The 14587-nt window shown below is 28.6% G+C and overlaps 1 protein-coding gene across 3 annotated transcripts in view; it reads right to left on the reverse strand.

The window, feature by feature from the left end:
• Positions 1-14587, reverse strand: part of shg (shotgun) — a 625987-nt gene that overhangs the window by 20011 nt on the left and 591389 nt on the right. For all 3 annotated transcript variants that reach the window (XM_014427065.3, XM_067051157.1, XM_014427066.2), the window contains 12 exons: positions 10988-11109; positions 10024-10122; positions 9815-9940; positions 9443-9592; positions 5919-6113; positions 3681-3883; positions 3422-3593; positions 2472-2648; positions 2214-2385; positions 1937-2083; positions 1681-1796; positions 1440-1598 (listed from right to left, as the gene is read on the reverse strand). In XM_014427065.3, the coding sequence (XP_014282551.1) occupies positions 1440-1598; positions 1681-1796; positions 1937-2083; positions 2214-2385; positions 2472-2648; positions 3422-3593; positions 3681-3883; positions 5919-6113; positions 9443-9592; positions 9815-9940; positions 10024-10122; positions 10988-11109 (1838 nt within the window). The remainder of the gene's footprint in view (positions 1-1439; positions 1599-1680; positions 1797-1936; positions 2084-2213; positions 2386-2471; positions 2649-3421; positions 3594-3680; positions 3884-5918; positions 6114-9442; positions 9593-9814; positions 9941-10023; positions 10123-10987; positions 11110-14587) is intronic.

A 14587-nucleotide genomic window follows, 5' to 3' on the forward strand; every position in this document is an offset into this window, starting at 1 on the left:
AAAGAAAATACAACAGTCAATCCGTAGGCCATATAGTAAAGTAACAACTAAAGTCCCATATTATAAAAATGAAAAAGTTGTTCCGTTTCACATAATACTACTATATTGAGATGTATTCGATGATGGACATAATATCGTCAGCTTTAAACAACAGTATTACACAAAAATAAACTAAGAACAATCAATTTTATATGTTATTTATAAAATAGCAAGCTGTGTTACATATAGAACTAAAAACATAATTAGTTGGTTACGCCTAGTTGTAAATACAATTATCTGGGAGAAGTACTAAATGATTGTAACATAAAGCTTAATTTATAAAAAAAGGAGGTCACAAATTAAATGGAATCGCTTTCTGGATTCTGGTTCATTTCCTGAAAAATGAAACAGTCAAATTTGAAGACTTATCAATCATTACTGTATGAGCAACTAATTCTCTAATGGTTTGATGTTAATTAATATTTCACAGTGCTATAGAGTACTGGTATATGGTGGAGGGAATAAGTCCGGCAAGTGGGCCTAGTGGTCCTTTTTGCCAACCCCTGACGGCTACCTAAGTTGCTGCCACATACTAAACAAGGTGGGAGTGTTAAGATTCATTCTTCGGGACCGCCGAAAAATGAATGTTTAACTGCTTCAGGTGGGAATCGAACCCACAACGTTCCGAACCGAGCACACTGGGACCTGTGCCCCAACCCACACTGCCACCACGTCCCTGTGCTATAGAGTAATTATATCAGATTGAAAAAACATTTCATTGACAAGAAAATATATGAATTTAAATAGTAGTAACATTTGGAAGAGTACTTCATCTCAAAAATATTGCTCTGTATGCATCAAAATAAAATAGTGACATACTAAGGCAAATACAAGTTTAAAAGTTGGATGGTATTTGTAATCCAGTTTAACATTATATATATGAACTTATAACTTTGGTAAGCATATATATATTAATATATTAAAATAAAAAAAATAAATAAAAACTAGGCCTAAATTAGCTATTAGGGTAGAACTATAACTTGAAGATTTTAACTACAAAGCCTTAAGGCCCTACAATACCAGGAAACATTTAGCTAATTTATGCCTCTCAGGATAAAAAATACAATATATCATATTCACAGAAAAATTGCTGTACATCTCACACTAACAGTCTAAAGATGCATTTCAATTACAGACGGTACCTCACTCCTAACATCTAAATAAATATTTAATTAAAAATGTGTGAGAACATTTTATGAATGTTGCAAAAAATCTTTCAGGAGACATGAGAGCAAATGTTTCTGAGGCTCACTATTTAATGAAAGGAGAGGATAAAAATAAAGAAACTGATTTTCAACAAATAAATTTACACTCGAGAATTAATAAGTTTAACCCCATACAAATTTTAATCATTTCAATAACAGTGATATTTATAATTTCAAAAATTTAATTAACATTACCTGAGCAATACATCCTGGGAATAATTCTTCTTCCATTATAGTTATAGTTTTTTGGTAAGAAACAAAAACTGGAGGATTATCATTGACGTTTTCAATTTTTATATGCACCTCACAATTGTCTTCATAAGCTCCATCAAATGCTTTAACTTTCAAAGTATACTAAAAAAGGAAAAAGTTAAATAATTAAGGTAATTAAATACTCATATACATTATACATAAAAAAAAGGTTAATTATACTTACATTGGTCCTGGTTTCATAATCTAAATTTTTATTGACACGGATTTCACCAGTTGTTTCATCAATTACAAATGCATCATTTTCATTTCCATAAAATATACTATAATGTACGAGTGAAGCTAAAAAAAGTATATAGATATAACTTCATGAGTACTGACAATAGAACATATATTTTTAAGTATACTGCATTTAGTCCAGTAAATAAGTAATATATTCATATGAACTAAAAACTATATTAGCATATTCAACTTGCAAATACCAGTATCATTGTCTTGAGCATTAACTTGGGTAACACGAGCATTTGTATTAGCATTCTCAGGGATGGCTTCAGCAATATATACTGCTTCAGTAAATTTTGGAGGGTGATCATTCTTATCAGCTATTTCAATTCGAAACACCTGTTGACCTGAAAATAAATAATAAATTCATATAAATAAAAAAGCATAGCATTTATTATTTTAAAAGATGGAAGTAAACAACTAAAAGAATGATAGAAATTCAAAAAATCAGACATAATAATTAGATTAATTTAACACCTTCATTAGGGACTCCAGTTTTGTATAAAGCAGAAGGAGAATTATCTGTAGCTATAACTTTAACATTATAAAAATCTTGTTCTTCTCTATCAAACATCTTTTTTGTAGTAATGTTACCAGTATATCGATCAATAGCAAAATTTTCAGTATTATCAGCCAATTCGTATGTGACCTGTTAGCAATAGAATACACATGAAAATGACGACTTAATAAATCATAAAATACAATATAAATTATTAATGTGATCTAAAATCATACCTGGTTATGAGCAGTGGTACTGTCAGCATCAATAGCCCTAACTTGCATGACTGGAGTTCCAGCGGGTTCATTTTCTAGTACAACACCAGATACCACTTCAGTAAAGGCAGGAATATTATCATTGACATCCTCTAACTGTATATTGATACTAGTTTCTGAAGCCAAATTGTATTTGTTCTGAAAAGTAAATATAAACATAAAATACAATGAATTTAATTTAAATATGAATAAATATTGATTTTGTTTCAAGTAATGTATAGCATCCATGAAGCCAAATCCCCTTAACCTTATTGTTAGAGTCCCCTATAAAATGGAAGAGAAATCTCAAAGACTAAATTTGAATTGGCACTGCTTCTGATTCAAAAATGCTCAGGTTCTGCTCTAATACACTTGGCTACAACAATCTCATGTAAAATGGTAGCATAAATAATAAAAGTCTAAATTATCCCCTAGATGCAATATTTTTATGTTTTTTTTACTGATATTGCAAGAATAAAGTTTTGACAATATCTTTTCTTTTCAGTAAAGAGCTAATTAAAACATAAAAAGCTAAATAGTTATAATATAAAAAAGCTTCACTAAAACTTTGATATTATAAAAGTTAAAAACATTCTAAACTGATGTAACTTTGACAAAAATCTTTATACATCCCACATAATATCCAAAAGTAAAAGACAAACTAAACCAAATTTTGTAAATGTTAATGATATAGAGGAATTATTATCATTACAAAATATAATAAATAAAAATCCCATAATATATACAAATCCAACAGTTCATATAACAAAGTGTGATTATACTCAGAAGATTATAAATAAATCACTATGTTAATCTATTTATTAATAAATTATTATTCAAATACATAAATAGGACAACTAAAGTATGTTAACCTAAAGTCAATATAAACTAATTGAAATTAACTCCGTCTGATTCAAAAGACCAATTTGTACCTGAATTCGAATGGTCAATGTATATTCAGCTATAGATTCATAATCCATCCGCCTGGCAAGCCTTATGTGGGCAGTATTCGCATCGGACTCTAACCGAAACGTACTGTATTTATTGGTTTGCTCAGTTCTTCCCGTGACTAATTCAAAAACAGGAGCTTTTTCATCATTGGACCTGAAATGATAAACAGAGTGAAAATTAAATTGTATACTTGACAAAAATAAGCTTCTTTTTTTTTATTAAACTATACTTATTACATACATGGCTGTTAAGGTTGCAATATTTTCTGTGAAATCAGTGAAATTTTCCAGAAGAACAATAGGTGAGGCTGGTATAGACATGAAGACTGGAGCTTTCTTATTAGACTCCACTACTTGAATATCAAGGTTAATAACAGCTGACTTGGGGATATCACCATGATCTGTAGCTGTAGCTCTAAGTTTAAATTTATATCCAGGATCACGCTGAAATAAAAAATGGTAAAAGAATATTAATACATGTCTAAATGATTTAATGCATGAGCAATTCATTATCATTAGAATAAGAAAGAAAAAAAGAAACAATCCTTATCATTAGGATCATATAGTCATATTATCATATGTTTTAAAGAAAAGAACAGTGACAAAACAGTTGATTTTTTTGAGTATTGGAACACTAAATATGTTGATTGAAACTCAAAACAAAGAATAATACCATTTCAAACAATGGAGAGTTATGGTGTGTACATAACAATATTCAATTATTATAATAAATACTTCTCTAGAAAGTCTGTGAATAAATCATCATTTTATAAATTATTGAACAAGCATTAAACTATTGTATTTATATATTTATATTCTGAGAATTGTATTTTGACAAATCATTTATTAAGCTATACATGGAGATAATTCTAAGATTTCAGACCATGATTGAATCAAGATGCTACATGATACTTTCTGAAGGCTTCATTCAGTAGTTTTGGCAGTTATTGTATGAAAAAGACCTTATTATTTGTATATTTGGGAAGGAATTTATCAATATTTCTTCATTTAAAAGTTTGAACCCTGACAATGTCATAACCATTACTGTTTATAAGTATCATATCGTTAATTTCATTTATATTCTATTCTTTTTCATGTCAATGGAGAACCAACCTTAGACTTTCCTAGAAAAGTAAACTTTCACTTAATAGTTTTAGCATATAAATAGCATACTATTTCGCCCTACATTTATGTTTACCGATCACTGAGTAATAAAGATAGGTTCCTCCTGCAAAGTCATTACCGAATACAAAACAGAAACTGGTAAAAAATAAGTAAACCTAGGTTTTTAGTTATAAAGGATCAAAGTGATGTAAGAAATTCTTTAATTCATTTCTCAAAACTCTCAATTTGTCAGAAAATAAATATTACTGTCATTGAAATCAAACAGTATAAGACAAAAAAATAAAAATAAAACCAGTTAACATCTTCCCATCCCCCTTTACACGCCACTATCCCTGATGAAGACCTGAAACTCAGGTCGAAACGTCGGCATAAAATAAATAAATATTGTTTTGTTTATTTATGTTGTTCTTTGCTGACCGCACCCCCCGACAAACTTCTTCAAGCATTAATCTACGGTCAACTATCTACATCTCATTAAAAATAAAAAATGTGAAGTAGTATAATATTGTTTCTTTTTATAAAAAAATCTGGTGTGGAGCACGCATCACACAACTTTCACTAACTAACCTCCTTACGCCTCTAAGTTTTGTATAGATTGGAAAACTTATGTTATAGTTAAAGTAAAATCTAAAAACAGTAATGAGAAAAATTTGTATTTTTCTGTTTGTTTTTGTTTTCTGTTTTAAAGAATACAACGGTTTAAAAAATATTACAGAAGTCCTCTTGCAATCGGAAAAGATCAGGCAGTCTCAGCTTTTCCAGCTTGTAATACTTAGTATTTATACATTGTTTATAATTTCTAACAATCAGAACTGTTTTTTTTTTTTTAACTAAAGAAAATTAAAGTCCTGTTAGACTATTTCAATGAGGATAAGACCTATCTGGTATTAAAGAGTACTTAATTGCTCATTGATTCACTGAGTGTAATCAAACAGTTTGAGCTGTTTTGGAGAAAATTGAAAATTCAATAAAGTAACACTTCCAGTTGGCCATTTTAACAAAAAAGTTGCAGTCACATCCCAGGCATAACCCTTAACACACATGATACTTGTTTGAACTTAGTGGACCTCAAAATGCATTTTTCTGTCAAAAATTTAAATTCAAAATTTTTCACGATCACAATTCTTTCCTTACTGGTATGCAGGTAAGAGAAAGTAAAAATCAGTATTACCATTAAACCTGCAAGACATTTATGTCGCTTATTATTAGGTCTAGTGTTGTACTAGCGATTTTCTGTATTTATGAATATATTTATATATTAGTTTTTAATTTTAAAAATAAAAATTAAAACATATTCTTAATAATAAAATAATCAATTTGAACAAAATAAAACCACAATAATGAGTCAACTTACATCTATCACTCGATCAAGGGTGATCACACCTGTTTTACTGTCAATTTGAAAATAGGTCTTGTTATAAATATCAGCAGATCTTGGTTCTAAGCTGTACATAACAATACTGTTGTTTCCATCATCAACATCAGTAGCAGATATTCTCATTACTTCACGTTTAGGTGGTAAATCTTGAGGTACAGATTCTTGGTAGTCCTAAAAATTAGTTAATGTGAAATTAAATTATATGTAATATGCTTAAATAAAAGTAATATTTAATATATTAATAATTGTATTTAAAAAAAAATAAGAAATTCCTTAAGTAAGAGAGCATGTTCATTAGTTTACTACTACTTGCATAGGAGATATGGCAGAATTCTGTCATTTCATAGCCCAGCAATCCAAATATCCCAATAATTCATACAATTTGTTGGTCCTATGAAAATCTCCCTTTAATTTCTATAAAAATAATGAAATCCAGCCCCCTTGATACTTAGTATTTATTTTTGTCTTTGAAAAAAATATAAACATTTAAAAATTGAATTCCCAAACAAAAATCTGAATCGATCATAATGATTTAAAGAGAGGAACAGGTGAGTGAGTGGAGAGAATCGTTACTACTAATTTGTTTGTTTATACCTTTGTTCCCCCCCCCACCAATTCTAGTGTTATGTCTTAGATAATTAATTAAATTAACAACTGACTAATTAAATTAATGCTTAATTCAAGGATTGGATTTATAATGGATGTTGCTTGATTGATTCAGGGTAAATTTTGTATTAATATCTTGATTAAAATTTGTAACTAATAGCTAGTTGTTCTTACATAAAAATTTCATTAAAAACTAATGAATGACTTACAAAATGAATTTCACAGTGATTAAACAAAAAGTGACTATACAAGAAGTTTAGAATAGTTTTTAAACTTTATACATTGAGTAAAATTTTACTACATTATCATTCATGATATGATCTCATAATATAATAAAATAAAGTGCACAACATGCCACAGCCTACAAAAATATTAATTTCTAAAGCAATCTAAATATAAAGATATATTCTGGCTTACGCAATTTGTATTTTAAAATTAACATTAAATTAAAAAATGTATTCAAGCTGTTTCTTTTGAAAACAAACCAACTTAAGAATCTATTAGCATCTCTAAAATATAATATGATGCAATAAAATGTACTTTTAGAGAGATGTTAAGGTTAAACCTCGACGTATCTTAATTGTATTTTATCCATTCATGTAAATTTTGACCATTATAACTTATATCAATCAGTTATACGAAAATCACAAGATAACAACATATAAACCAAGTGACTCAGTTCATGCTAAGTATAAATATCTCCCTTCAAAGACAGGACATACATATAAAAAGAGCCTATGGAAAAGAAAAGAAAGAAAATTTTTAGAGTAAGTAATTAAAAATTAAACATTAATTTTATTTAACAATTAATAATGATGTTGATTAAAATAATTCATTAAATTAATCAATAAATATTATAGCAACTAGGAAATCAAAACACACAAAAAAGTTAAATAAATTGTTAAGTTTTACTACTTTTGTAAGCAAAAACAGTAAATAAAAATAGTAACCAGCAAATAATTGTGGAGAATAGGGATGGGATAAAACAAAACTAAAGATGACACAAACTAAAGCAATAGAATAAAAGAATAATTTTGATTACCTTATATCTCATTCCTCGATAGTACTATGCCAGGCATTAGTAAACATAAAATGAATACGATAAATGTTATTTAAATTTTTGAAGTAACTTCTGATTAAAGTAGTTTTAACTATATACATCTTTTTAATGTTCAAAACATACCAGAAATATGTACTTCAAAAATGTAATTAGATAAAGAATAAATATCAGTTTAAGTAGGTTTTAAGCTTTTTCCCTGTGTTATTGTATCTGTAGTACAGATTTTTTTTCTTTAAGGAGTATATTGTGTTCTTTCTAATATATTGCCTATTATTCTAGATGACTTCCTTAGAGAGAACAATGAAGTATCTCTTAAGAAGTAACCCGACAATAAACAATATATTGGAAATAATATAATATGTCCCTTGGAGAAAAAAAATCAGAACCAAAGAAATAACAATATATGAGGAGATGGTGAACCATCTTCTCCTCATATGTATTATCCACGGTCAACTATCTTCTTATCATTAAAAATAACAATATAGTTTTCAGAAAATAATTGTCATAAACTGATATAACAAATCAAATAAGGGAGACAAACTAAGTTCAAAATATTTGTATTAAGATTACTTGTACTTAAATAGCTCATTTTACATAAAAACACACCCAGAAACTAATAATTTTAATTATTTTGTAATCAATTTTTTAATAAAAGAAAACAAATTATGAAACAATCAGCATTTGTTATTTTAAGTTTATATCTTAGAAATAGTCCATCCATATTTTTAAACAAATTTGAAAATCAGTAAAAAAAACAAAAACACTTTGAGATTAATTTTAATGAAAGAATGGTAATTAATATAGAAAGAAATGATGACAGCACCCCTTCCTTCCACAGATCCATAATCTTACTGCCAGGTGCATTAAAATTAAAAACTAATTAACATACTCAACACACTAATAACAAACACTACCTGAAGACCTATTCAGGGTTTTCTCACTGCACTATACCATACACCAACTTCACAGTCACAGACTTTTATTTCAGTGATACTAGGAAACAGACTATAAGCTACTGACATATTCTTGAATGTCAAAATATTTAAAAAATGAACATCATTTCAAACTTAAAGTTTTTTTCCTTCGACCTCTGATAGGTATTTTTCCATTCAACAGGAATCATATTTCTCTTCTATAAACCCCATTTAGGACAAAATGTATCAGGGGTCAATTATTATACTTTTTCTGTACATCATATGAACTTTGACCTACTACATACAACTTTATTCTACACAATAACAACCTCCATGGACATATCTATTCTCAACAAAAATGCAGACATCACCCAGGCTTACTGACTCTTAACATTAATTAAGACAATTACAGAACTATTTCAAACAAAGGAAAATAAAACTCGACAATAGTGAAATATAGAACATAAGATTCAAATGTCAGCAACGAAATGCAATAAATAAACTTACACATATCTAAAGTAAAAGATCATGTATTTATTTCATACAAAAAATTTCATAAAAACTTCCATGAGCATCACAATAAACCTTTCAGAACATGTATACAACATAAATGTCTAATTTCACTGGGCGAAGAATGAAAGTAAGCTGGTTAAAATAACTCCTTGTGTAAAATTTAGAAAAATGAAAGTTAAAAACAGGTATTGATAGGTCCTGACTTTCCTCTTGTCTGGCATTTAAGTTATATTATATTATAATCACATTCACTTATTGTAGTGATGAAAGTAACAATAAAATAATTAATAGAAAAAACTTATCATGTATAATAAAAAAAAATAGTTGAACCATGTAAAAAAGACAGTTTTTTCTTTAATTAAGCCCCTAAATTATAAAAAAAAATTAAAAAATGTTATCATACTTACAACTTTATCAAATACTGGAGGGTTGTCATTAATATCTTCAATAATAACCTTGAATGTACAAACATCATCAAGTTGAGGCCTTCCATTGTCGGTCGCTCGAACTGTTAAATAAACTTCTTTTTCTCGGTTTGGCTCATCTCTATCAAAGCTCTGAAGATAATAAAAAATATGTACAGCACATGAATAAATAAAATATGTTTGTATGTGTAATCAATCCAGTATTATTTCAAATTATTATATAACTAGAATTTTAGCAATCCACTAGCAGGTATACATTAATTTAAGCTGGATAATTAGTATTCTATAGAAAAAGTAAAAGGAAAGGAAAATAATGATCTGTTATTTAAATAAATAAAAAAAAAAAATACTTACATGTCTAGTAGTAATAACCCCAGTTTCAGGATCAATATTAAATTTTTGACTTTCTTGTGGGGTTGCAACAAAAGTATAGGTTACTTTCCCTCCAGATTCTGGCGGATCTTTGTCAGCCGCAGTCACCTTTACATAAAATAAACAAAATAGTTTTAGAAGCTATTTAACAGGGTTTTAAACTAAATTGAGTATACATAAATTTTTGATACCTGTATAACGGTGGTAGTATGTGTTAGCTCTTCTGGAACTGAAGGTTGATACATTGAACAGTTGGTGAAGATTGGTTTATGGTTTTCCTGACTCTGGCTCTAAATAAAAAAGAGAAAAAATGTAAACAACATAAAAAAACCTAACAAAATATTGGTCAATATTATTGTAGATACAATTATTTCTCAAGTGTGTTAGCAGAACTAACCTCCATATATATATTATTATAAAAGCTTTAAGGTAAAAGTAATGTAAAAATTGAATAATTATTTAGAATGCCTACTAATTGTAATACACCAAAACATGGTACTAGTTTCCCTAGGTAATTATGTAAAATAACATGGTTGCTGTGAGGAGTAAATAACTGTATGAATTATGTATCAAAACTGGAATAAGTAAATTCAAATTGTAAGTAATTGTACCACCTAGACAACAGAATGGCTGTAGTACACATGGCACATTAGAGGGTCAATAAAGTTCAGGATATGATTGAAAATTAGGTGGTGGTACCTTGAGTGGTTGATGAGCAGATTTTAACATTTACACTGGTCAGAATCAGAATATGATTCATTCATTAATTTGGCGAAACCAAAGAACCTTGAACTGGAAGAAAGAAGCAACTCCTGAAATCTCTTTTGAGACCTCCAGTAACTTTTTTTTATATCAGCAGCTTAGGCTAACTATTTACTAAAATATTACAGAAAAAAAATCAAAAACAGCAATGATTGCTAGAAAATTGGTAGAGTAAGTATTCTAAATAATTACAAGAATTGTTTGTAACACAAATATAGTGACATTAGTGATAATAGGTGTTGCATTTTATGACATTAAAATACGTAGCAATATTAAAAAATTAAACAATAACAAAGCAACAATTTAACTGCAACAAAAAAAAAAAAAAAAAAAAAATGCCGACAGATGTAAATTAAAAATCAATGATAAGAACGTAGAAGCTTGAATAATTACACTGGTAGCAGGTGGGTAGTCATCATAGTAGGAAGAGGTGGGCATTCTTTCGGCAAAACGTCGTGAATGACGAAGCTTTGTAGGATTTCTTTTTGTTCGTGGAAGCAAGTTGGTCCCATTTTCTGAAACAAAAAAATAAATATCAATTATATTACAATTAAAAAGGTAAAAAGTAATTGATAGAATAATAAAAAACATATATTACATAAAAGTAAAAGGTTAATCGAGATAAAACTAATAAAATCGAGAAATAGTGAAAAGTTGCAATGGAAAGAAGAAAAAAAAAATGAAAAATTTAATATCAATAGGAATATCACATCAAACGGGAATGAGTTGATGACTTGATTACTATTCCTTTTCCCACCTTACACAGTTTATAAATACTGTATGGACCTACCAAATTATTTTGAAAAGATTTTTACTAGAAGTATCCTTCCTTTAAGTCATCTTCTACAACAGGGTAAGATTAATAACAGAGTAGAAGTAGCACATGCGCACATGCTACAAACTCCATATCTAGAGCAGAAAATGTTTAGCATGGTACCATTAACAGATATTTTTCCTTTGAAGAAATGTAATCCGAAAAAAATTCTTTCGGTAAAAAAATTAATATTGCATATTAAAGACGATTTTACTTTCTGTAACACTGGCCTCGCACAAGACTAATCCGCATTTGTACTAAATGAGCCTTTTGTATTATATAATTATTGTTATATTGAATAGACTCTGATTTTAATGTAAGTTTACATCCTCATGAATTTACGAGTGATGCAGAGATCAGAATAAAGAATATCTGGTGCGGTACGCGCATCACACAGCTTTCACTGCATCCTCCCCCCTAAATACGAACAAAAATATTGCTTAGATTGGTGGTCCCGTGCTTAAGATATAGTCATTTTTATGATTTTCGAAAAAAAAATCTTAAGAACAGGGGAGGCGAAAATAATGAACGAAAAATATTTATTTTGCTGTTGGTATAAAAATTCGTATTTTAGGGTTTCTTGGGGTGGGAATAGTGAATACAAATTCTATTCGTGACAAGAATACGATAGTTTAACCATAACCAAGTCATAATGAAGGCGGAAAAGATCTTGTGGTCTCGGCTTTTCCCGTCCCAATCGGATGCCTCTGATTTTCCTTTTTTTCTCCTAGAGTTATTCATAAAATTCTCTATTACTTTGTATCAATCCATTGTTTATTATTGCTATATATGAGAACTGTTAATTTTTTTCAAATAAACCAAATTAAAGGTACTATAAAGGAAGATTTAAAAAAAATTCGTCATTTAAGCCCTCTGAGACTATTTTAATGAGGATAAGACATATTTAGTATTAAAGTCAATTTAATTATACATTGGTATGCCAAAATTGATGAAACTGATCAAAATCGTTAGAGCCATTTTCGTGTCAATCGTACATTGACATACCGAGTTTTATCAATATCGTTACAGTAGTTTTCGACAAAATCGAAAAAAATATGAAGCATGGATTCTTTAAAGTGGCACTTAAGGTCAGTGGATTTCAGCGAAAAAGTTGCTGCCACACTACACACTATATAACCACCCTGAATATGGAATTTAGCTTTTATACGACTTTTCGTTTTTTAGCTAGACTATTCACAAAGAGGCCATTTTGTGAAACTTGGTTATTTGGACTCAGGGGACCTCAAAGTGTGTATTTCCGTCGAAAACTCGAATTCGAAATATTGTACTACTTTCCCTTGCTATATATTCTACATATAGGTAAATGAAAGTAAAATGGTATAATCCATTATATATTATCATACCATTGCAAAATCATATTACTATCATTATACTCTCTACTACTATATTATTAATAATAATAGTATTCCCTTAAACCCTATCATTATTAATATATAGCCTATAACTATAGATCTGTTGCATTTATCCATTATTGCACCACTTTTAGGAAGTTTTGTATTGAAATCAATTAATAGATTTTTTTTTATACTAGTAACTTGGTTATTAAGTGCGACAGCATTATTTTAACACTTCGTTGGTTGTGGTTATTTAAAAAGTTGCACTTAGTGCTAAATGATATCATTAATGAATTTTGTACTGGTTCTAGCCGTAGAAGTCAAGCCATTGTTTCAAAAAACAAAATACACTTCTTTAATAAACAGGATGTAATCCATATGCTTAATAAGATGAGGCTTCTGGACATAGCTGAGATTGCCCCTAAGTTGTGGAAGGAGTCAAGCTTTTATCACCTTCACCATGTCAATGTCACCTTTTTTTATTTGGAAAACCCCGAAGAGAAATCGAAATGAAAATATAGTTCGCTATAATATCAGTGAAGATATATCATCAATGAAATCAATGTACATACTACAAAACCTCTGGGGTAAGTAATAAATTTGAAATAACATCCGCCAATTTGCAATTATTTTTTAGGAAATTCTAAAAAAATCATTATATCGTTTAAAAAAAAGAAAATAAATCAAAAAACCATATATAGATTCAACAAAACGATGGTTGAGGCGAGATGTCCCTTCAATAAAGCTTTTTTATTTTGAAAATTGTATTATTGTTTTGTTTTTTTCGGACTTATGAAATATCACAGCTTCGGTGACCATAAGCAAATAAGTAAAATTATTTCATTTCTATATTAACCCATTCTCAACGGAAATTTTCTCTCAACAGAAAAAAATATCCGTTATTTAGTTAAAAAAGAAATAATTAATTAGTAATGAATAATAATATTTGAAATAAGCTGGTTTATTTACAAAAAGTTATAGACAACTCAGCACAATCGATTATAAATCGTAATTTTTGTTCCAAGACATCTATCTAACCGCGCATAATCTAAATATTACAGTACCTGTAACTGGTGAATACACCTTTAACTAAGATTAAACAATCATATGAGATCCGAAATCCATCATATAACAAAAAATAAACATAAAATGATACGCGAGAGCCCGAATATAATTTCTATAGCATATTCATAAGCATTTAAATAACCCTATAATCGAGTGATTCATGATATTAGTTTAAATAATTTTAATGCCTATAATTTTTTATCCGATCAAAAATTTCGTTAAAAAAGAAAATACATGTATTTTAAAAAATACATCATAAATCATACTTCATAAATATGAAGTTAAAAAAAGTAATAAATTCTAAACCATACGACATGAAGTAATTAACAATAAATAAATAAAAACACAGTATATAGAAATTGAAGTAGGGGTACTTCAAATTTCTTCATTTTAAGTCATACAAGAATAGATAATATCCACAAAATACGTCCATGGAATTAATAATTCATTATGACTTCTTCAGAGCGTAGGATGAACCTACAGCAAACTCAGAATTTGGGCAAGATACAACAGTTTAAAATTTGTAATTTTTGTATATACGAAACAAATGTTTAACAATTAACAACATGCTACAGATAAATTTCGACCGAAGTTGCTCATTTTCGAATAATTGGTGTTTAAACGTTTTTTGATTCATCGAGTAGATGAGTAAGAATATTTATAATGTATTGAAGAAGTTTGTCGGGGGGTGCGGTCAGCAAAGAACAACATAAATAAACAAAACCATATTTATTTATTTTATGCCGACGTTTCGACCTG

This window comes from Halyomorpha halys, unplaced genomic scaffold (genome assembly GCF_000696795.3).
Source record: "Halyomorpha halys isolate HHAL.00 unplaced genomic scaffold, Hhal_1.1 Scaffold617.1, whole genome shotgun sequence".
In the NCBI taxonomy this organism is placed as follows: domain Eukaryota; kingdom Metazoa; phylum Arthropoda; class Insecta; order Hemiptera; family Pentatomidae; genus Halyomorpha; species Halyomorpha halys.